This window comes from Leptodactylus fuscus, chromosome 2 (genome assembly GCF_031893055.1).
Source record: "Leptodactylus fuscus isolate aLepFus1 chromosome 2, aLepFus1.hap2, whole genome shotgun sequence".
Classification (NCBI taxonomy): domain Eukaryota; kingdom Metazoa; phylum Chordata; class Amphibia; order Anura; family Leptodactylidae; genus Leptodactylus; species Leptodactylus fuscus.
In genome coordinates this window covers 103247468-103273115 of record NC_134266.1, presented here as the reverse complement: position 1 = coordinate 103273115, position 25648 = coordinate 103247468, and the positions used below count along the sequence as shown (strand labels likewise).

The 25648-nt window shown below is 46.3% G+C and overlaps 1 protein-coding gene across 1 annotated transcript in view; it reads right to left on the bottom strand.

Moving 5' to 3' along the window:
- Nucleotides 1–25648, bottom strand: part of CACNA1S (calcium voltage-gated channel subunit alpha1 S) — a 676496-nt gene that overhangs the window by 494099 nt on the left and 156749 nt on the right. Inside the window, exon 13 of the mRNA XM_075263101.1 lies at nucleotides 16801–16921. Coding sequence (XP_075119202.1) covers nucleotides 16801–16921 — 121 coding nt within the window. The remainder of the gene's footprint in view (nucleotides 1–16800; nucleotides 16922–25648) is intronic.

Genomic DNA, 25648 nt, shown 5'->3' with positions numbered 1-25648 from the left:
CAGTAGAGCTGACTGTGTGCTGAACCCTGTTGCATCTCAGATGTAGCAGTGCTGACTGTGCGCTTAACCCTGCTCCATCTCAGATGTAGCAGTGCTGACTGTGCACTGAACCCTGCTCCATCTGAGATGCAGCAGAGCTGACTGTGTGCTGAACCCTGTTGCATCTCAGATGTAGCAGTGCTGACTGTGCACTGAACCCTGCGCCATCTAAGATGCAGTAGAGCTGACTGTGTGCTGAACCCTGTTGCAGCTCATATGTAGCGGAGCTGACTGTGTGCTGAACCCTGTTGCAGCTCATATGTAGCGGAGCTGACTGTGTGCTGAACCCTGTTGCAGCTCAGATGTAGCAGGGTTCAGCACACAGTCAGCTCTGCTGCATCTCAGATGGTCCTACTCTCCATTTTGATGCATGTCCCTTATGATTACAGGTATAGTGATTATCACTGCAGTCATGTTGTTGTTCTATTGTCATATTGTATTGTTCAGTATATGTTGATGCAGTCACTGATGTTAGGAATGACTGAGGACTTGATTCTAATGTATAAGTACTAGATAGTATGAAAGGACACCTATTGTAGTGCACCTCAGATAGTAAGAAGGGAGGTCCTACTCTCCATTTTGATGCATGTCCCTTATGATTACAGATAAAAGGTAATAAAGAATATGAACCCCCCCCCTAACCACACCAGTGTCAACTCTTTAAAGAGGACCTTTCATCAGATCGGGCACATGCAGTTTTATATACTGCTGGAAAGCTGACAGTGCGCTGAATTCAGCGCACTATCGGCTTTCCCGATCTGTGCCCGGTGTAAAGCGCTATCGGTCCCGTTACCGTAGCGCTTTAGTGTCAGAAGGGCGTTTCTGACAGTTAGCCAGGGACGCCCTTCTGCCCAGCAGCGCCTATCGCGCTGCACAGAGTGAGCGGGGAGGAATACCCCCTCCCTCTGCTCACACAGCTCGTCCATAGACGAGTATTATCAGGAGGAAGGGGGCGTTCCTCCCCAGTCTTAGAGCCCAGCGCGATAGGCGCTGCTGGGCAGAAGGGCGTCCCTGGCTAACTGTCAGAAACGCCCTTCTGACTGTAAAGCCCTACGATACCGGGACCGATAGCGCTTTACACCAGGCACAGATCGGGAAAGCCAACAGTGCGCTGAATTCAGCGCACTGTCAGCTTTCCAGCAGTATATAAAACTGCATGTGCCCAATCTGATGAAAGGTCCTCTTTAAGTGTGCAACAAAAATGGCGATGAGGATGGGATTGAGTGACAACTCATAGAAGATACAGGGCAGAATTCACTCAATAAGACATAGAAAAGAACCAATTGTAAAGTGTAGCCATCTCAGTAATATCCTGTGAGTGTCCCCTCAGTGAGATCCTGCCCAGCAGACTGATAAAGGATTTGGAGAGCTGCATTAAAGGGATTCTACCATTAAAAAACTTTTTTTTGTAGATAAGACGTCGGAATAGCCTTTAGAAAGGCTATTCGTCTCTTACCTTCAGATGTGATCTCCACCACACCATTCCTTAGCAATACTGTTTTTTACCGGTATGCAAATTAGTTCTCTCGCAGCGATGGGGGCATCCCCCAGCGCTGGATATGCGATGGGGGCGTCCCCACTGCTGCTCGAAAACAGGCTCCAGCGACGTCTCTATCTTCTGCTGGATCCTCCCCTTCTTTCTTCGTCTTTCTTCAGCGTCACCTCCGACGCTTGCGCAGTTGGCACTGCCAGTGAGACACTAGTAGAGCCGACTGCGCATATGCGCGCAATTGCGGCCTCGTAACTATAGCCGCCGACCGGCATGCGTCTCACTGGCAGAGCCAACTGTGCAGGCATCGGAGGTGACGCCGAAGAAAGAAGGGGAGGATCCAGAAGAAAATAGAGGCGTCGCAGGATAGTGTTCTCGAGCAGCAGTGGGGACGCCCCCATCGCATTTCCAGCACTGGGGCCCGCCCCCATCACTGCGAGAGAACTAATTTGCATACCGGTAAAAACCAGTATTTCTAGGGAATGGCACGGCGGAGATCACATCTAAAGGTAAGAGACAAATAGCCTTTCTAAAGGCTATTCCGACGTCTTATCTACAAAAAAAAAAAAAAGTGTTTTAATGGTAGAATCTAGAGATGAGCGAACAGTGTTCTATCGAACTCATGTTCGATCGGATATTAGACTGTTCGGCATGTTCGAATCGAATCGAACACCGCGTGGTAAAGTGCGCCATTACTCGATTCCCCAGGAACAGGAACTACGACACCGGTGAAGTTGAAAAAAGTAGGCAAAACCCATTGGCTGCCGAAAACATGTGACCTCTAATTTAAAAGAACAGCGACGCCCAGGTTCGCGTCATTCTGAGCTTGCAATTCACCGGGGACGGAGGTTTCCGTCCAGTTAGCTAGGGCTTAGATTCTGGGTAGGCAGGGACAGGCTAGGATAGGAAGGAGAAGACAACCAACAGCTCTTATAAGAGCTAAATTCCAGGGAGAACGTGGCACTGACGGGCTCAATCGCCGCAACCCAGCTTTCCCAGGATCCTGAATGGAATACACTGACAGTGTATTCCCGTATACCCTATATATACCCCCGATACCCGTTCCAACGGTGTGCCCCCCCACCTTCACCCCAGAAATACACTGCAAGTCCCCTAGCAATAGAATTGGGGCTATATACACCCACTATTTTTGCTACTGCCATATAGTGCCATTGTCTGACTGGGAATTCAAAGAATATATTGGGGTTACAAATACCCTCATTTCTTGCTACTGCCATATAGTGCCAGTTTCTGACTGGTAATTCAAAGAATATATTGGGGTTACGTGCACCCACAATTTTTGCTACTGGTATATAGTGCCATTGTCTGACTGGGAATTCAAAGAATATATTGGGGTTACAAATACCCTCATTTCTTGCTACTGCCATATAGTGCCAGTTTCTGACTGGTAATTCAAAGAATATATTGGGGTTACGTGCACCCACAATTTTTGCTACTGGTGTATAGTGCCATTGTCTGACTGGGAATTCAAAGAATATATTGGGGTTACAAATACCCTCATTTCTTGCTACTGCCATATAGTGCCAGTTTCTGACTGGTAATTCAAAGAATATATTGGGGTTACGTGCACCCACAATTTTTGCTACTGGTATATACTGCCATTGTCTGACTGGGAATTCAAAGAATATATTGGGGTTACAAATACCCTCATTTCTTGCTACTGCCATATAGTGCCAGTTTCTGACTGGTAATTCAAAGAATATATTGGGGTTACGTGCACCCACAATTTTTGCTACTGGTATATACTGCCATTGTCTGACTGGGAATTCAAAGAATATATTGGGGTTACAAATACCCTCATTTCTTGCTACTGCCATATAGTGCCAGTTTCTGACTGGTAATTCAAAGAATATATTGGGGTTACGTGCACCCACAATTTTTGCTACTGGTATATAGTGCCATTGTCTGACTGGGAATTCAAAGAATATATTGGGGTTACAAATACCCTCATTTCTTGCTACTGCCATATAGTGCCAGTTTCTGACTGGTAATTCAAAGAATATATTGGGGTTACGTGCACCCACAATTTTTGCTACTGGTATATAGTGCCATTGTCTGACTGGGAATTCAAAGAATATATTGGGGTTACAAATACCCTCATTTCTTGCTACTGCCATATAGTGCCAGTTTCTGACTGGTAATTCAAAGAATATATTGGGGTTACGTGCACCCACAATTTTTGCTACTGGTATATAGTGCCAGTTTCTAACTGGGAATTCAAAATGCGCAAGGCTCCCGGAAAGGGACGTGGACGAGGCCGTGGGCGAGGTCGGGGGAATGGTTCTGGGGAGCAAGGTAGCAGTGAAGCCACAGGGCGTCCCGTGCCTACTCCTGTGGGGCAGCAAGCATTGCGCCACTCCACAGTGCCAGGGTTGCTTGCCACATTAACTAAACTGCAGGGTACAAACCTTAGTAGGCCCGAGAACCAGGAACAGGTCTTGCAATGGCTGTCAGAGAACGCTTACAGCACATTGTCCAGCAGCCAGTCAGACTCTGCCTCCTCTCCTCCTATTACCCAACAGTCTTGTCCTCCTTCCTCCCAAAATTCCCAAGCTTCACAGAACAATAACCCCAACTGTCGCTGCTCCCCAGAGCTGTTCTCCGCTCCTTTCATTGTCCCTCAACCTGCCCCTCCACGTCACGATTCCACGAACCTAACAGAGGAGCATCTGTGTCCAGATGCTCAAACACTAGAGTCTCCTCCATCTCCGTTCGATTTGGTGGTGGATGACCAGCAACCCACCCTCATCGACGATGATGTGACGCAGTTGCCGTCAGGGCATCCAGTTGACCGGCGCATTGTGTGGGAGGAGGAGATGAGACAGGAGTTGGAAGAGGAAGTGGTGGATGATGAGGACACTGACCCGACCTGGACAGGGGGGATGTCAAGCGGGGAAAGTAGTGTGGTTGTTGAGGCAGGTGCAGCACCAAAAAGGGTAGCTAGAGGCAGAAGCAGAGGTCAGCAGCTTAGGCGAAGCCAGGCCACACCCGGAATCTCCCAAGATGTTCCAGTTCGTACCCAGCCCCGAAATACTCCCACCTCGAAGGCACGTTTCTCGAAGGTGTGGACTTTTTTCAAGGAATGCGCCGAGGACAGATATAGTGTTGTCTGCACAATTTGCCTCTCGAAATTGATTAGGGGCTCTGAGAAGAGCAACCTGTCCACCACTTCAATGCGCCGTCATTTGGAATCCAAGCACTGGAATCAGTGGCAGGCAGCAACGGCAGGACAAAGGCCGCCTGCCGTTCATGCCACTGCCACTGCCTCTGCCACTGCTGACTGTGCTGGCGATGTACTCCAGAGGACGAGCCAGGACACCACTTCATCTGCCTCCGCCACTTTGTTGACTTCTTCCTCATCCTCCCCTGTTCCTGTCTTATCTCCTTCTCCTGCACCATCAAAGGCACCATCAGGCGCTTCTTTACAACAACCCACCATCTCTCAGACATTGGAGCGGCGGCAGAAATACACTGCTAACCACCCACACGCGCAAGCTTTGAACGCCAACATCGCTAAACTGCTGGCCCAGGAGATGTTGGCGTTCCGGCTTGTTGAAACTCCCGCCTTCCTGGACCTGATGGCAACTGCAGCACCTCGCTATGCCGTCCCTAGCTGTCACTACTTCTCCCGGTGTGCCGTCCCCGCCTTGCACCAGCACGTGTCACTCAACATCAGGCGGGCCCTTAGATCCGCGCTTTGCACAAAGGTCCACTTGACCACCGACGCGTGGACAAGTGCATGCGGACAGGGACGCTACATTTCACTGACGGCACACTGGGTGAATGTAGTTGAGGCTGGGACTGCTTCCCAAACTGGCCCGGTGTACCTCATCTCCCCGCCTAACATTCCTGGCAGGGACACGAGAAGAACACCCCCCTCCTCCTCCTCCTCCACCGCCTCCTCCTCCGCCACCGCCTCCTCCTCCGCCACCGCCTCCTCCTCCGCTGTTAGATTGACCCCAGCTACGAGTTGGAAACGTTGCAGCACTGGCGTTGGTAGACGTCAGCAGGCTGTGCTGAAGCTGATCAGCTTGGGGGACAGACAGCACACTGCCTCCGAGGTGAGGGATGCCCTCCTCGATGAGACGGCAATATGGTTTGAGCCGCTGCACCTGGGCCCAGGCATGGTCGTTTGTGATAACGGCCGGAACCTGGTAGCAGCTCTGGAGCTTGCCGGACTCCAACATGTTCCATGCCTGGCCCACGTCTTCAACCTAGTGGTGCAACGTTTCCTAAAGAGCTACCCCAATGTTCCAGAGCTACTGGTGAAAGTGCGGCGCATGTGCGCCCACTTTCGCAAGTCGACAGTAGCCGCTGCTAGCTTAAAATCTCTCCAGCAACGCCTGCATGTGCCACAACACCGGCTTTTGTGCGACGTCCCCACACGCTGGAACTCAACGTTTCAGATGTTGAATAGAGTGGTTGAGCAGCAGAGACCTTTGATGGAATACCAGCTACAAAACCCTAGGGTGCCACAAAGTCAGCTGCCTCAGTTTCACATCCATGAGTGGCCATGGATGAGAGACCTTTGTGACATCCTACGGGTGTTTGAGGAGTCCACAAGGAGGGTGAGCTCTGAGGATGCGATGGTGAGCCTTACAATCCCGCTCTTGTGTGTTCTGAGAGAATCCCTGATTGACATCAGGGATAACTCAGATCACACAGAGGAGTCAGGGATAGCATCCGATCCGTCACAGCTGGAGAGTAGGTCCACACATCTGTCCGCTTCATCGCGTTTAATGGAGGAGGAGGAGGAAGAAGAGTTGTCCGATGATGTGATGGTGATACAGGAGGCTTCCGGGCAACTTCGAATCGTCCCATTGTTGCAGCGCGGATGGGTAGACATGGAGGATGAGGAGGAAATGGAGATTGAACTTTCCGGTGGGGCCAGAGGAGTCATGCCAACTAACACTGTGGCAGACATGGCTGAGTTCATGTTGGGGTGCTTTACAACCGACAAGCGTATTGTCAAAATCATGGAGGACAACCAGTACTGGATCTTTGCTATCCTTGACCCCCGGTATAAAAACAACATCTCGTCTTTTATTCCGGTAGAGGGGAGGGCCAATCGCATCAATGCTTGCCACAGGCAATTGGTGCAGAATATGATGGAGATGTTTCCAGCATGTGACGTTGGCGGCAGGGAGGGCAGTTCCTCCAGTAGGCGACCAAGTTCTCACCGGTCCACACAAACGAGGGGCACACTGTCTAAGGTCTGGGACACCTTGATGGCACCCCCTCGCCAAAGTGCCGCCACGGAGGGTCCTAGTGTCACCAGGCGTGAGAAGTATAGGCGCATGTTGCGGGAATACCTTTCCGACCACAGCCCTGTCCTCTCCGACCCCTCTGCGCCCTACACGTATTGGGTGTCGAAGTTGGACCTGTGGCTTGAACTTGCCCTATATGCCTTGGAGGTGCTGTCCTGTCCTGCCGCCAGCATCCTATCTGAGAGGGTGTTCAGTGCAGCCGGTGGCATCATCACTGACAAGCGCACCCGTCTGTCAGCTGAGAGTGCCGACCGGCTCACTTTGATAAAAATGAACCACCACTGGATAGAGCCTTCATTTTTGTGCCCACCTGTGTAAAGCACCCCAACATGAAACTCCATGTCTGTACTCAACCTCTCCAATTCCTCCGCATCCTCATACTCATCCACCATAAGCATTGCACAATTCTGCTCATACTAGGCTCCCTCCACCCTGATTTCCCCCAACTCTGCTGGTTAGAGGCTCCCTCCACCCTGATTTCCACCAACTCTGCTGGTTAGAGGCTCCCTCCACCCTGCTTTCCCACAACTCTGCTGGTTAGAGGCTCCCTCCACCATGAATTTGCCCAAACTGGGCTGGTTAGAGGCTCCCTCCACCCTGATTTCCACCAACTCTGCTGGTTAGAGGCTCCCTCCACCCTGATTTCCACCAACTCTGCTGGTTAGAGGCTCCCTCCACCCTGCTTTCCCCCAACTCTGCTGGTTAGAGGCTCCCTCCACCCTGCTTTCCCACAACTCTGCTGGTTAGAGGCTCCCTCCACCATGAATTGGTCCAAACTGGGGTTTTTAAAGGCTCCCTCCACCATGAATTTGCCCAAACTGGGCTGTTTAGAGGCTCCCTCCACCATGAATTGGTCCAAACTGGGTTTTTTAGAGGCTCCCTCCACCATGAATTGGTCCAAACTGGGGTTTTTAGAGGCTCCCTCCACCATGAATTTGCCCAAACTGGGCTGTTTAGAGGCTCCCTCCACCATGAATTGGTCCAAATTGGGGTTTTTAGAGGCTCCCTCCACCATGAATTTGCCCAAACTGGGCTGTTTAGAGGCTCCCTCCATCATGAATTGGTCCAAACTGGGTTTTTTAGAGGCTCCCTCCACCATGAATTGGTGCAAACTGGGGTTTTTAGAGGCTCCCTCCACCATGAATTGGTCCAAACTGGGGTTTTTAGAGGCTCCCTCCACCATGAATTTGCCCAAACTGGGCTGTTTAGAGGCTCCCTCCACCATGAATTGGTCCAAATTGGGTTTTTTAGAGGCTCCCTCCACCATGAATTGGTCCAAATTGGGCTGGTTAGAGGCTCCCTCCACCATGAATTGGTCCAAACTGGGTTTTTTAGAGGCTCCCTCCACCATGAATTGGTCCAAACTGGGTTTTTTAGAGGCTCCCTCCACCATGAATTTGCCCAAACTGGGCTGTTTAGAGGCTCCCTCCACCATGAATTTGCCCAAACTGGGCTGTTTAGAGGCTCCCTCCACCATGAATTGGTCCAAATTGGGGTTTTTAGAGGCTCCCTCCACCATGAATTTGCCCAAACTGGGCTGTTTAGAGGCTCCCTCCACCATGAATTGGTCTAAATTGGGTTTTTTAGAGGCTCCCTCCACCATGAATTGGTCCAAACTGGGGTTTTTAGAGGCTCCCTCCACCATGAATTTGCCCAAACTGGGCTGTTTAGAGGCTCCCTCCACCATGAATTGGTCCAAACTGGGTTTTTTAGAGGCTCCCTCCACCATGAATTTCCCAAAACTTGGCTGTTTAGAGGCTCCCTCCACCATTAATTGGTCCAAACTGGGCTGGTTAGAGGCTCCCTCCACCATGAATTTGCCCAAACTGGGCTGTTTAGAGGCTCCCTCCATCATGAATTGGTCCAAACTGGGGTTTTAGAGGCTCCCTCCACCATGAATTGGTTCAAACTGGGGTTTTTAGAGGCTCCCTCCACCATGAATTTTCCCAAACTGGGGTGTTTAGAGGCTCCCTCCACCATGAATTTGCCCAAACTCTGCTGGTTAGAGGCTCAATCCACCCTGATTTTCAAAACAAATGTTGGTGCCAACCTCAACTTACTACAAGGTCCAAATTCACTGCTGGTGACAAGCTCTCCTCACTGCAAGTGCCAAATAAACATGTTTCAAGGTGTTTTCCTACTGTCAGAGAGGTGGTATTGAGTGTGTAAAGTGTGTAGTTGTTAGGCTGTGATGTTGGGGTAATAGAGGGTCTTTGGTGTGTTAGATGCCCCCAGACATGCTTCCCCTGCTGTCCCAGTGTCATTCCAGAGGTGTTGGCATCATTTCCTGTGGTGTCATAGTGGACTTGGTGACCCTCCAGACACGGATTTGGGTTTCCACCTTAACGAGTATATGTTCCCCATAGACTATAATGGGGTTCGAAACCCGTTCGAACACACAAACATTGAGGGTCTGTTCGAATCGAATTTCGAACCTCGAACATTTTAGTGTTCGCTCATCTCTAGTAGAATCCCTTTAATGATATTAGTGAGTCCTTGCTGCATCTAACATTTGATGAACTGGGTGCTGTTAGCAAATATCCTAAAGTGCCAGGGGAGCAAATCTCCAAAGCCAGAACTCGCAGGCACCTGCTGAATGCTATCAATGAACTGCTTGATGAAGTGGGAGAAACGGAGGATGAAGATATTAGCTGTCTGTTCCTCCAAAAGTGCAAACAGTTCATTACAGATCTGCATGCAGAGGTCGGGGCACAAGCAAAAGAGACTGAGACCCGGACAGAACAGACCCAATTGGAAGATTTAAAGGCACAGTACCTCGCTTTGCAAAAAGCATTCCAGGAATCTAGCAAACTGTTAGAAAAAGCCCTAGTTTCTCAGACATCAAGTCAAGCAAAGCAAGAGGTGTCAGAAAGAGAGACTTACTGCAGGACGTCTCCACAGAACATGTTGCCAGAAATGACAATACGGGAAGACTTAGTGGCCAAATTGGTGAAAGAGGTCAAAAAGATAAACTGTCTTACACAAATCTAATGCACCAGATAGACATGGGACTCCAAAAAGGCTACAGTGAATTAAAAGTGATTGAGGTAGTAGTTAAAGCAATAAGCCCGGCCTGAGTATAAGAAATATGTTAGAGATGAAAAGTGATCTAACACTGCCACAGCTGAAGACTATACTAAAAGGGCACTACAAGTAGAAGAGCAACTCTGACTTATACCACCGGTTGGTAAATATCTCGCAAAACAGCAAAGAATCTCCTCAAAATTCCCTCTTCAGGGCTATAGAACTAAAGGACAGACTTCTGTTCGCCTCCAGAGAAGTGGGAGCAGAGGAAAAATTTGTAACCGATTTGATATAAGGAAAATGTTTGTTCTCGTACCGTGTTAGCCAGTGGGTAGGAAATACACAAAAAAAAAAAAAAACTTGGCCATTAAAAAGGTATCAGCTACTGAAGATTATCAAGTTGTTTATATATATATATATATATATATATATATATATATATATATACGATTTGATTCAAAGGAAATTCCTGAGATCAGTAGGAACAGGACTGCTCAGTGAACACATTGAGTTCCAATTGAAACCTTATTTGGATGATCCCACAGTCACTGATGACATATTAATAAAGAAAATGAATGAAGCTGCCAGTTGGGAACAAGAGAGGGAACAGAAATTAAAGAAGTACTCTTGCAGCAAAATCAGCAAACTTGGCGAAATGCAGGTTGGTACCACACAACAAGGATTGCTTACAAAAGTAGAGTCATCTACAACTGAAGCTGCACCGCCTACACTAAAAATCAAAGAAAGTTCCACCTTCAGGAGATAAAGAAGTGACAAGCTGCGAGGAGGCTGTGAAAGAACTGAGGAATGATATGTCAGAATTGAAAAAGTTACTTAAGACTTCTCAAGAACCAAGGTTGGTTTCATCCCAAGTAAGGCTGGTCTTACACGACCGTAATGCAAGTCCCCAAATGGTCCACAATTGAGGGTTTTCAATTGCGGACCATTTGCGGACACATTATATTCAATGTGGCCTCTTACACCACCGGATATTTTATCCGTGGTGTGGCTGGGCCACAACCGTGGTCCACAATTTATAGGACATATCCGTAATGGCCGTGAATTTGATAAAGTATCACATAACCTTCTTATTGAAAAAATGATGAAGTATGGCTTTGACAAAAAATCAGTTAGGTGGATTCACAACTGGCTTAATGATCGGGCACAACGAGTAATACTAAATGGCTACACATCGAACTGGAAGAAAGTCAAAAGCGGGGTGCCGCAGGGCTCTGTTCTGGGCCCAGTACTTTTTAATATCTTTATAAATGATCTGGACGATGGAATTATTGGGGAACTCATAAAATTTGTAGATGATACGAAGATAGGAGGAATAGCCAACACTAGAGAGGAGAGAGAGTGTATTCAAAAGGACTTAGACACACTGGAACAATGGGCTGAGGCGAACAAAATGGTATTTAACAGGGACAAATGCAAAGTTCTACATCTGGGTAACAGAAATGTAAAAAACATATATAGTATGGGAGGAATAGAACTAAGTGATAGCATAGGGGAAAAGGACTTGGGCATAATAGTAGATCACAAATTCAACATGACCCAACAGTGCGGTGCTGCTGCAAAAAAGGCTAATAAAATTCTGGGATGTATTAAGACAAGCATTGAATCTAGATCAAGAGAGGTCATTATTCCGCTGTACTCTTCCCTGGTCAGACCACACCTGGAATACTGTGTACAGTTCTGGGCGCCTCAATTCAAGAAAGACATCGATATATTGGAGCAAGTCCAGAGAAGAGCAACCAAAATGGTGGAAGGTCTGCAAACCATGTCCTATGAGGAGCAGCTAAAAGAACTGGGATTGTTTAGTTTGCAGAAGAGAAGGCTGAGGGGAGATTTAATAGCAGTCTACAAATATCTGAAAGGTAGTCACAGTGCAGAGGGATCTACCCTATTCTCATTAGCACAAGGAAGTACAAGAAGCAATGGGATGAAACTAAAGGGAAAGAGATACAGATTAGACATTAGGAAAAACTTTCTGACAGTGAGGGTAGTGGGAGAGTGGAATAGGCTGCCACGGGAGGTGGTGGGCGCTCCATCAATGGAAATCTTCAAGCGGAATCTGGATAAACATATAGCTGGGATGATTTAGGAAAACCTGCACTCGCAGGGGGTTGGACCCGATGGCCCTTGAGGTCCCTTCCAACTCTACAAAAAAAAAAAAAGTTATGCCAAGTAACACTCTGGCAGACATGACTGAATACATGTTGGAGTGCCATATGTGAAATGTAGAAAACAGGGCACTCACCCGCCACGGGATACATAAAACATTCGTTTTTATTTCATCCTCTTTAAAAAAAAGGTCAAACCTTGACCATCGGGGTACAGAAGACGGAATGATGCAAAGAAACAAACAGCGACAATCGTTTCGTGCTTAGTGCACTTCGTCAGGCTTCCTTCAACTGCTAGCAACATCATGATGTAGTGCCGCTGACTACTTTGTTCTTTGCAACATGTTGGAGTGCTTTTCAACTGACAAACACATTGTCAAAATCCTGGAGAGCAACGAATACTGGATTTGCAATCCTCGACCCCCGGTATAAAAATAATATTTCTAATTTTATTCCGGTAGAGGGGAGGGCCAGTTGCATCAGTGATTACCACAAGCAACTGGTGCAGAATATGATGGAGATGTTTCCATCAACTCTTGTTGGCGGCAGAGAGGAGAGTTGCTCCAACAGGCTAACAACTGCCATCCGGTCGACACCCACCAGGGGCACACTTTCCAAGGTCTGGGACATGTTAATGGCACCCACTCGCCAAACTACCGCCACTGAGGGGCCTAGTGTCACCAGGAGGGACAAGTATAGGCGCATGTTGCGGGAGTACCTGGCCGACCCCAGCCCTGTTCTCTCCGATCTATCTGTGCCCTATACTTCTCCAAGTTGGATTTGAGGCTGGAACTTGCGCTGTACGCATTGGAGGTCCTTTGCTGCCCTGCCCCCAGCGTGCTTTCGGAAAGGGTCTTCAGCACAGCCGGTGGCATAACTATGGATAAGCGCAGCCGGCTGTCACCTGACAGTGCTGACCGGCTGACGTTGATCAAAATGAACAACCACTGGATAGACCCATCATCTTCATGTTCACCAGTGTCAAGCACCCCGACATGAAGTTTCATGTGTGTGCTCACCCTCTACAATTCCTCCTCATACTACTCCTCCACCATCAGCGTTGCACAATTCTACTCCTACTACTCTCAATCTACCCTGATTCCTCCAAACTCTGCTGGTTAGGGTCTCAATCCACCCTGAGTCCCCCCCCCCAACTCTGCTGGTTAGAGTCTCAATCCACTCTGATTCCCCCCAACTCTGCTGATTAGAGTCTCAATCCACCCTGATTCCCCTCAACTCTGCTGGTTAGAGTCTCAATCCACCCTGAGTCCCCCAAACTCTGCTGGTTAGAGGCTCTACTCACTCCAAGAGCCAAAAACACTGCCAGTGCAAGGGTCTACTCACTCCAAGGGCCAAAAACACTGCTTTTTAAAGGCTCTACTCACTCCAAGGGCCAAAAACACTGCTTTTTAAAGGCTCTACTCACTCCAAGGGCCCACAACACTGCTTTTTAAAGGCTCTACTCATTCCAAGGGCCAAAAACACTGCTTTTTAAAGGCTCTACTCATTCCAAGGGCCAAAAACACTGCTTCTTAAAGGCTCTACTCATTCCAAGGGCCCACAACACTGCTTTTTAAAGGCTCTACTCACACCAAGGGCCCACAACACTGCTTTTTAAAGGCTCTACTCATTCCAAGGGCCAAAAACACTGCTTTTTAAAGGCTCTACTCATTCCAAGGGCCCACAACACTGCTTTTTAAAGGCTCTACTCACTCCAAGGGCCCAAAACAATGCTTTTTAAAGGCTCTACTCACTCCAAGGCCCAAAAACACTGCTGGTTAAAGGCTCTACTCACTCTAAGGGCCAAAAACTAAATCTCTGCTGTTTACAGGCTCAACTCACCCATAGGACCAACAAGTCTCTGCTGGTGCAAGGCTGAACTAAGTTAAAGGGTAAAAAAATCTGCAGGTAAAAGGCTGAAGTCACCTTAAGGGCCTCAATCTCTGCTGGTAGCTCAGCTTAAGGGCCTCTAACTTAATTTGGAAGGGCTCACGTTAAGGGCCAAAAAAGTGAATCTTTGAAGGTCTCACCACATCACACACGCATAAACAATGACAGTTAAGGGTGAGTGGCTTTTGGATTTCCCATTGCCTATTCCATCTGTGCTTGTCATGGGCAACGTGAAAAGGGGTGCTTGTTAATGTTTCTTTAGCTTTAAATTTGGGTTTCTATCCATCCATTTGGGGAGGAAAGAAGGTTTCCAGGTATTTTTCCACTTTCACAGTATTTTTTTTGAGTGTGGAAAGTGTGTAGTTGATAGGCTGTGATGGTGGGGTAAAACTGTGACTTGGACTTGTTAGATGCCCCCAGGCATGCTTCCCCTGCTGTCCCAGTTGCATTGCAGAGGTGTTGGCATCATTTCCTGGTGTGTCATAGTGGACTTGGTGACCTTCCTGAGTCGAATGGTGGGTTCCCCTGAAACAAAGCATTTTCCCCCATAGACTATAATAGGGTTCAATATTCGATCGAATATTGAGCAGCTATTCAAAACGAATAACAAATATTTTACTGTTCGCTCATCTCTAATATTTAGTAAAAAATTTAGACCTGACCAATCTCCACCTCATGAAAGCATTGTTATGCATGGTGGTCCAATACTACTGAAAACAGTGTTAACATTGGCTCTTCTAGGTCTCTTAGCTAGCAACGGACCTAGAAGTAATTTGTGACATTTTATAGGAACATATGTCACAATGAGGCATTGACATCTATTGGAGATATCACCACCAATTGATTGTTCTCAATTACTAAAGTGCCTTAATACAATCCATATAATTGTGGAAATGCGGAATGTTGAGGACGACATTAATTTAGTGGGGAAGAATGTGAGATACATACAGACAGGGCCGCCATCAGGAATTTTGGGGCCCCATACAGCCTAAGTGTCTGGGCCCCCCTGCCATTTTAAAACTACCTTATTTTGTGACATACCAAATATGTATTACATTTCCCTTTATTTAGCAACGTTTCAAGGCTTAATCAGATTCTATTTGCAGGTAAAATCTGCTACGTGTGACAGCGCCTATAGGGAGCCAACACCATTTATAAGAGCCCTCTTAATAAATCCTCAGGGCGTTTTCACGTTGTGTTTTTGGCCTCCCTTGCCGGGATACATTGGTAACCAGTCAGAATCAGCTGTCAACTTATCCCTGCACGAAGAACTGGCCATTAAAAAAAAGGGGGGCTTGCAGTACTCCGTGCAGGGATAAGTGGGTAGCTGATTGTGACTGGTTACCAACGTATCCCAGCAAGGGAGGCCAAAAACGCAATGTGAACACTCCTTTAAAGTGAAAGTCCCACCCCCAAACAGGCTGCTATGCTACTAGCATAGCAGCCTACATCATTATTAATACAAAGCACACATACCTTTGGAGGTATTGTGTGCTTTGTAGTTCTCCAGCTAAAAACTTATATATTATTGCCCCAGTTCCCTCTCTGCAGTGCTGCACACCGATGCCCCAACAATCCCCCCCCCCCCCCGTCCACCTTCTAACATCTTTCCATTGCCCCCTGTACCCATACCTCCCAACTTTTGAAGAACCAAAAGAGGGACAAAATGTGCGGCACGCTTTGAGCGGCGCTGCAAATATAGCCCCACCCACTGTTATGTTGACTCCGCCCATTCTCATTAATTTTTCATGTGCCCGCACACAGTATAATCCTCCTACAGTCACTCGTAAATTATATGTCCCCCCTCTATCTCTCCCCCAGCTTCATATACACTCTTCATCTGCCCCCAGTTTCATGTCTCCCCCTTCTTCTCTGCCCCCAGATTCATGTCCCCCCCTCCATCTCTGCCCCCAGTTTCATGTCCCCTCCATCTCTGTCCCCAGATTCATGTCCCCCATTTCTTCCCACAGTTTCATGCCCCCATCTCTACCCCCAGATTCATGCCCCCCATCTCTGCCCCCAGATTGATGTCCCCCCATTTCTGCCCCCAGATTCATGTCCCCCAGATTCATGTCCCCCAGATTCATGTCCCCCCATCTCTGCCCCCAGATTCATGTCCCCCCATCTCTGCCCCCAGATTCATGTCCCCCCATCTCTGCCCCCAGATTCATGTCCCCCCATCTCTGCCCCCAGATTCATGTCCCCCATCTCTGCCCCCAGATTCATGTCCCCTCCATCTCTGCCCCCAGATTCATGCCCCCTCCATCTCTGCCCCCAGATTCATGTCCCCCCATCTCTGCCCCCAGATTCATGTCCCCCATCTCTGCCCCCAGAGTCATGTCCCCTCCATCTCTGCTCCCAGATTCATGTCCCTCCATCTCTGCCCCCAGATTAATGTCCCCTCCATCTCTGCCCCCAGATTCATGTCTCCACATCTCTGCCCCCAGATTCATGTCCCCACATCTCTGCCCCAGTGTCATGCCATCCTCTCCTTCATCTGCCCCCAGTTTCACGTTCCACCTCAGTGTACACGACATTACACTTACCCTCTCTTCCGCTCCCTCGACGCTCTCTGCGCGCCTCTCTCTCTCTCTCGCTGACACAGTTCTAGACGCGATGTGACGTTATCACATCACGTCTACACAGCCAGTAGCAGCGGCGGCGGTGAAGCAAAGAGCTGAGCTGCGACAGCTCCTTGCTTGAGCCGCACATGTCTTCAACTCAGATCTGCGTCCTCTGGACGCAGATCTGAGTTGAAATAGGACATACAATGACTGCTGCGGGCTCCAGGGGGCCGGCACACGGTGGCGGGCCAAAACCGGGTGGGGAAACTATGCAGACCCTATTATAGTCTATGGAACCACTTTTTTATGCGGATATAAATCTAACATTAGGGATCAGATACAATTCCGTTAGTTTTTTTTTTTTTTTTTTTAAAGGATACAATTTCCACAAACAAATAGGATGACAAAATATATACAGACAGACATTCCTGGGAAGGATGGGCCACCATATGCCATTATTCCATTATACATTACAGAATTCCAGTCCTCTCCAGTTAAAATCTGTAAAAACAAAAGTAACCATAAATACAGCAAGGTTAAGAGGTATCATCTAAAAATGTTTTCACACACCTTTTATTAATATCTATTTCTTTTGTGTGAGGTTTGATCTGTAATAAGGTTAACATTACAGAACCATGGTATCACAGTCAGCATGGTCATATGAAAGCCATTTAACACACCATTTAACACACTCTTAGAAAATGGCAAAAGTGCATAAACTAAGCATTGAATAAAAAAAGTAAATATTATATTAAATGAATTGTCCAGTTTCCGCAAATAAATGGTATTGTTTCTATGATTACTGTGTTATGACTGTAACTAGCTGCACACCTGTGTGTTCATCATCACATGACCATGGACTGATTTTTATCCACCAAAACTAACAATACATATCAACAAATACTGTAAGCCTTTCCCACACAATAACTATCATCAAGTGAAGCCTGAAGACTCTTCTCTTCAGGAAAGCCTACAACCTTTTTAATGTAACCCCTCAAATGTGCAGTACCATGAAATTAATGGTGCTCTAAAAATAAATAAATATATGAGTAATCTTAACAACAATAAATGACAATAATGACGGTGGGCAGAGAAAACCAAAAGTAATTGATACAGAAAGTATACTGTAAAATTATACAACTGTTCCTTATACAAGCAATATTTATTTTTATTTTAATTTACTTGAGTGTATACCACCTGCTTGTCAAAAAAATTCTTACTATCCTCGTTTGACCCCTTTTCTTTTTTACTTTCACAGCATGCATTTTCGCTGGATATTTTCCCTAAGGCCCAATTCACATCTGAGTTTGGGTTTCCATTTGGGGAGTCCGCTTGGGGACCCTCCAAACAGAAACCTATATGCATTAAAAAGTGGTTACCAGGGAAACCGCAGTTTCTGCATGAAATATACGGAGAGAAAAGACCTGCAAGCAGCACTTTCCTCTCCACATGATTCGTGGGGAAACCACACTGAACTCATTATAGTCCATGTGGGAACCGTGTTTCAATGTGTATAGGTTTCCATTGAAGGGGTCACCAAGTGTACTCCCTAAACGCAGATGTGAACCGGGGTTTAGTCACACAATTCTTGGTATACTCTTGACACCATTGTATAATAAAACGCCAAAAGGTTGACAGATTTTGAAGTACTGTCCCCATCTAGAATTGATGACCATGCCTTGCTTGAAGTTTTTCAGATAATCTTAATCTGGATACACACTAAAATTGATCCACAGGGGGCATAGTGAGGATGTGCAAACCTCAGCACTTTCCTCAGTTGGTGCTGACCTGAACTGTATTTGGCTGACCACTGCTACTTTCTTCTCCCACCAATGGGTAAAACACAGAGAGCTCCCCAGCGGTCCTTTTCTACACACACAGTGCTGGAAAATGGCTAAAGCTCTCTTGTGGAAAGCCCTGGGGCTCCCTTACAATTCAGGTACCCGATGTGCCTATCTAACAATTTCTTCCTCTTCCTCATCAAAGGTTCTTTAGCTCACTAGGATATAATCAGACTCTTTAGTGGGCAGAGCTATTCTTGATTGTACAGGACAGTGCGGTGCGACACAGAAAGAGCAAACTGCCAGGAACAGAGACTGATGGAAGATAAAGAGGAGAGAAGAGATCGTATGTGTGAGCAAGAGGAGGGAACTGGGGACAGATGTAGGGGGCAATTACACTGAAGGCAGATGAAGGGGCAATTAAAATGAAGGCAGATGGAGGGGGATATTAGATTAGGGTCAACTGGAGGAGGACATTAAACCGTGGGGGTAGCTGGAGGGGGACATATCTGCCACTAGTTGCCCCCAATTTAATGACCCCCTCCAGCTGCCCCACTTTAATGTTCCCCTCTAGTTTCTGCCAGGTTAAACTGGGACACAAGGAGAGGGAATTAATACCATGGGACATTTGGAGAGGAACATTATAATGTGGGGACATATAATTTTAGGGTGACTGTGACTGCCAGGAACTTCATTATAAATGCACGCCAGCCAGCGTTGTCGGCGAGGCCAGACAGAAGTGCTTGGCGGGCCACATGTAGCCCTCGGGCCGCAGTTTGAGGACCCCTGAGCTGAAGTCACCTACCTCAATCTCTGCTGGTAGCTCAGCTTAAGGGCCTGTAACTTTATTTGGAAGGGCTCACGTTAAGGGCCATAAAAGTGAATTTTGGGAGGTCTTTCCACATTACACACACATCCACAATAACAGTTCAGGGTGGGTACTGTTGGATTTCCCATCGCCTATTCCATCTGTGGTTGTCATGGGCAACGTGATTTAAAGGGGTGCTTGTTACTGTTTCTTTAGCTTTAAATGTGGGTTTCTATCCATCTATTTGGGGAGGAAAGAAGGTTTCCAGGTATTTTTCCACTTTCACAGTGTTTTTTTGAGTGTGGAAAGTGTGTAGTTGATAGGCTGTGATGGTGGGGTAAAACTGTGACTTGGGCTTGTTAGATGCCCCCAGGCATGCTTCCCCTGCTGTCCCAGTTGCATTGCAGAGGTGTTGGCATCATTTGCTGAGGTGTCATAGTGGATTTGGTGACCCTCCTGAGTCAAATGGTGGGTACCCCTGAAACAAAGCATTTTAGACTATAATGGGGTTCGATATTCGATCGAATAGTCGAATATTGAGCGGCTATTCGAAACGAATATCGAATATTTTACTGTTCGCTCATCTCTATTAGCAAGTGGATAGTTATTTCTTGATATTTATGGGGTTGGAAACAGAAGTGGTTCAAGAAACAACAATCAGTAATTTGATGACAAAGTCATTGATGCCCATTGCTTATTGGTGTGTGCGTGCGTTACAAAATCTAGCCCATCCACTCAGATCTCTCAATAAAGCTACTGAAGCACAATACTTTTTGGTTTAAATTTTAATTGAAATAAAACAAAATCAAAGGAATGAAAGTAATTGGAGACTAATGGAGGAAGTTCTGGCACACCACTGAATGAATTCTCTTTTCATAGCATTCTTACTTCCCACTAGAGGGTTAAATGTTTGCAGGAAAAATTGTTCTTCCCAATGGTATTGTTTGTTATTCTGTACAATGTACTGGAAAGTAGGAAATAAAATTCAGAATGGGGTGGATTTGGAGAAAAAGTGCATTTGTGCGACTTTATTATTGGCTTTGTTTTTGGACATTCACTCTTCAGAAAAATTACATGAAAAAAGTCACCATATTTTGACACCCATAACTTTTATTGATTTATGTGTATAGGGATACAAATGGCATAATTTATAATGGGCCTGGTGTACTTTTAGTTATACAATTTTGGGGAATGTCTATTGCTTTGATATGTTTTTATTCACAGTAATTTTCTAGTTTTATATGTATTCTAAGGAAAGGGGGTGATTTGAACTTTTAATTATTATTATTATTATTATTTTTTAATACATTCAAATTGCATTTATTGGACCTTCTAGGAGTCTTGAATCTTAGGGGGTTTGATCACTATCGAAATCAAAAGATCGGCATTTGTATGGCATGCTGCATAAAGCAGCTTGTCATACAAACTAATGGCAGACAAGCCTGGGAGATTTCAATACGCTTCCAGATGTCACAGCAATGGATGCCAGCCCCAGATCTTACTCTAGGTGCCAGCAGTCCCCAGCAAGATGCTCCCAGGCTTTTCTGGCATTAGTTTGTATAACAAGCTGCTTAATGCTGGGTCAATTAGTGGGGGCAATAGAGTTGGGTCTTACTGTATAATACTGAGCAACCTCCATACTTAAATACCAGACATCCTCCTTAATATTACAGCAGATATCGAGAAGGGGTTAATACCATTAGCATAAACCTAATTGTATGCCATATATATATTGTGGCAGTGTGACTGTTGGAGAAGCATATTTGTAAACTGGAGGAAACACAGCTTTTTTGTTGCAGAAATTGTTGCATTTTTTGAGCCAAAGCCAAGAGTGGCTACAAAAGGAATGGGAAATATATAGGAAGCTCTTATACTTCTACCTTTTGCCCAACCCACTTCTAGCTTTGGCTCAAAAAACCGCAATAAAATCTGCAACCAAAAAAACTGCATTTCCGCAACATGGCGCCATAGCCGGTTTTCAAACAAGGGGTTGTTAATGAGGAAGTCAGTTCAAGACCAGACATGGGTAATGCAGTGCACGTGGTGTATCTGGAGTTTGCAAAGGCTTTTGATATTGTACCACATAAAAGGTTGGTATGCAAAATGAGAATGTTGGGACTGGGGGAAAACATATGCATTTGGGTTAGTAACTGGCTCACTGCGTGTCCATATTTGCAGATAAAACTAAACTGTAAGGTAATCAATAATGAGGAGGAAAGTAGAATATTACAGAGAACTCTAAGGAAGCTGGAGGCGTGGGCGAAGACTTGGCAAATGAAGTTTAATGTTGACAAATGTAAGGTTATGCACTTTGGTCGACGTACGGCCACACTTAAAATATTGTGCGCAATTTTGAGCCCCAATATACAAAAAAGATTGTGAACTTGAAAAAGTGCAAGATGGGCAACCAAAATGATTAGGGGAATGGGTGGACTGGAGTACAACAAGAAATTAACAAACTTGGGGTTATTTAGGTTAGAGAAAAGTCTATAGGGGGATCTAATAACAATGTACAAATACATGAAGGGACAATACAAAGAACTTTTTAAGGATCTTTTTACTCCAAGGCCAGAGACAGTGACAAGGGGACACCCTCTATGTCTGGAGGAGAGGAAGTTTCACCAGCAACATAGAAGGGGATTCTTCACAGTAAGAACAGCAAGGCTATGGAACTCTCTGCCCCAAGAAGTGGTGGTGGTGGAGTCATTAAACAAGTTCAAAGAGGGCCTGGATGCCTTTCTTAAAAATAAAAATATTACAGGTTATGGACTCTAGATTTTAACCCCTTCCCGCCGATGGCATTTTTTGGTTTTTACTCCCTATTTTCTAAACCCCATAACTTTTTTATTTCTCCGCTCCCAGAGCCAAATGAGGTCTTGATCTTTGCAGGACAAAGTATTCTTCATGATGCCACCTTTAATTATTCTGTATAATGTACTAGAAAGCTGGAAAAAAATTCCGAATGGGGTGGATTTGAATCAAAAATGAATTTCTGCAACTTTCTTACGGGCTTCGGTTTTACGGCGTTTACTGTGCAGCCAAAATGACATGTCCCCTGTATTCTGTGTTTCGGTACAATTCCAGGGATACCAAATTTATATGGTTTTATTTACATTTTAACCCCTTAAAAAAAAATCCAAAACTGTGTTTAAAAATTTTTTTTTCTAAAAGTCGCCATATTCATGCATAGGGAGTCTTTTTTTGTGGGGCCAGGTATACTTTTTAGTTCTACCATTTTTGGTAAATGCTATTGCTTTGATCACTTTTTATTCAAATTTTTATCAGAATCAAAACAGTGAAAAAATGGCGGTTTGGCACTTTTGACTATTTTTCCCGCTACGGAGTTTACCGTACAGGAAAAATATTTTTATAGATTTGTAGAGCGGGCAATTTCGGACGTGGGGGGGGATACCTAACATGTATGTGTTTCACAGTATTTAACTGCATTTATATGTGTTCTAGGGAAAGGGGGGTGATTTGAATTTTTAATACTTTTTAATATATATATATATATATATATATATATATATATATATATATATACTGTATATATATATTGCATTTATTAGACCCCCTAGGGGTCTTGAACTCCAGGGGGTCTGATCACTAATGCAATGTATTACAATGCTAATGCATTGCAAAAAATCATCATTTCTTTTGCAGGCTGCATAGACCGGCCTGCAAAAGAAAGAGGCTGCAGTCCCGCCGGGAGCCTTTACAAGGCTGTCATGGAAACGTGACGTCGGCTCTGGAGCTTGCTCCAGGCTCCGGCGATCACCGGCAAAATGGTCGTGCCGGAGGGGTTAATGCCTCCGATCGGTCCGGGGACTGATCGGAGGCATTAGCGCTGGCTGTCTACTGTGTAACACAGTAGACACCCGGCGGCTATGGAGTCCGCCCGACTCTCGGGCGGCTGCCATAGTTAAACACCCGACATGCGCCGTATTAGTACAGCGGATGTCAGGAAAGGGTTAAGGACTGCCAGATTGGAATCGGGAAGGAATTTTTTCCCCTGAAATGCGGCAATTGGCATGAGCCTCATGGGGTTTTTTTTGCCTTCCTCTGGATCAACACTGTAGGATATTGTAGGGTTATAGGTTGGACTTGATGGAGTTATATCTTCATCCACCCTCATCTACTATATAAGGGCTCATTCACACTACGTAATCGCCAGCTTATTCTGAACGTAAAACACGTTCAGAATAAGCGGCGTATAAAGCAGTTCCATTCATTTCTATGGGAGCCGACATACGAGCGCTCCCCATAGAAATGAATGGGCTGCTTTTTTCACTACGAGCAGTCCCATTGAAGTGAATGGGAAGCGCTGCGTGTACGGCTCGGCATGTTTTACGTTCAGAATAAGCTGGCGATTACGTAGTGTGAATGAGCCCTAACTATGTAACTATGTAATTAGAAGCCAGTAGGAAGTAAAGTGTCAACCCTTCCCATACTGCTCCCATACTTTGCTTACAGGGTCTTATAGTGAGGGAAAATGGAGGATTATGTAGATAATCTGTTTTCCCATAGTCCAGACAGCAGTACAACGGATGGGGTATTCCTGCCCCTGCGTGCAATTATGACAGGTGGAATTTTTAATCAATCAAAGAAAACCTCCCCTATAAGAGGTCAGCAGACCTCCCCCCCTCGTGTTAATTATAAAGTATAAGATTCCGAAAATATTTCAGAAGCATCAAAAAATCCAGGTAGGGAGCCTTGTGCTGCTGTTTAGACTATGGGAAAACAGATTATCTACATAATCCACCATTCCCCATACGTCAAACAGCAGCACAACGGATGGGGAGGTAGCAAGAAAACCCCCCTAGGGCGGGACTTCCTGGCAGATTGAGGATAATACTGAGCGGCCGAAAGCAAGTGCCTCTGCGCTAAAGCAATCTAGCCTATAATGCCTTACAAAGGTTAAGTGTGAACTCCAAGTTGCTTCTGAACAAATTTGGTCTAGTGAGACAGAGTGTCTCTCTGCAGAGGATGTGGCGACAGCTCGGGCAGAGTGTGCCCAGACAAACTCAGGGGGAGGTAGCCCCTGAGCGTAAAAAAGCCTGAAAGACGGCTTCTTTGATCCACCTAGATAAGGTTCCTTTGGAAGCTTTTGCCTCTTTTTATCTGCCAGAAAAATTCATGAATAGATTTTCAGCTTTTCTGAAAGACCTAGTATGCTCCAGGTAGGTCTGCAAACATCTCTTCAAATCCAATGTATGTCACCTCTCCTCCTCCTGAGAGGCTGGGGAAGGGAAAAAGGTGGGTAGGGAGATTGTGATTTATATTTTGACCTGAAGGGACTTTAGGTATAAAGCCCCGGAGGTACCTTAATTGTACCCTATCTGGAAAAAAACCAATAGGTATGGCTCTGAAGCTGCCAAGGCCTGTAGTTGCCGGCGCTCTTCGCCGAAATCACGGCTAGGAGAAAAGCCACCTTGTAGGAAAGAAATTTTAGTGCCGCTACTTGTAGTGGCTCAAAGGGAGCCCCTGCAGCACCGTGGACAGATCCCATTGTGGGACTGGGCCCTGAACGGACGGCCGGAGCCTAGCAGCCCCTTTAGAAACTGACTGATGAGAGGATTCTGAGATAGTCTGACACCCAATATGGCCGAAAGAGCAGCTATACGTACCTTTAATGTTGCCAGAGTAAGGCCTTTGTCAAGGCCACTCTGCATGAATTCCAACACCGATTCTACCGCCGAGCTAGAATGCTGGTTATTCGTACACCATTGATGGTAGATCCTACTAATTCTCATGTAGCTTCTGTTAGTGGAGTCTGCTCTTGAACAGGCCAATGTTGTTTGAACGGCCTGTGATAGTCCTCTATGTCCGTATAGGGTGCGGTCAACCTCCAGGCTGTCAGGTTGAACCTCTTCAGGTCCTAGCAGAGCCGTTTGTTCTGGGTTACCAGGTTGTGAAGAAGTGGAAGCCTCCAGTAATTTCCTTGACTCATCTGCATGAGGTGGGTAAACCATGCCCTTTTCGGCCAGAACGGTATGATCGCAATCACCGAAACCTGGTCCCGTTTGATCTTGGTCAATACCTTTGACACCATGGGAAGTGGAGGGAAGATGTACGCCAGCCTGAACCTCCAAGGTATTGAAAGGTCATCTACTGCCAAGGGATTGTCTTCCTGATAGAGGGAACAAAACCTCTTCACCTTGGAATTGTACTGGGTGGCCATCAGATCCACCTCAGGGTGACCACACACCTGAGCCAGTTGGAGAAAGATGCTCTGGTTGAGAGACCATTCACCCTATATTGTTTGGCCTCTGCTGAGCTGGTCCGCCAGCACATTCAAGTGTCCATCGCACTGCGATGGCTTAGATTTTCTTCTTCAAGAAAAAAAATCAGATCCTTCAGCTTAAGAAGGGGAGGAGATCTTATGCCTCCCTGTTTGTTCAGGTAAAGAACAGCTATGATGTTGTCCGTTCTGATTCTGACTGCCCTGCCATGGAGAGACTGGGCGAAGCGTAGCAGGACCCGGTAAATCGTGCATAGTTCACGCCAATTTTATGACTGGGATCTCTCCAGCTGATTCCACGTCCCGCATGCCAGGGTCTCCCCCAGATGCGCCCCCCAACCATGGAGAGAGGCATCTGTCATCAACAGGGTCCAGTCAGGCTGGACCGTGGACATCCC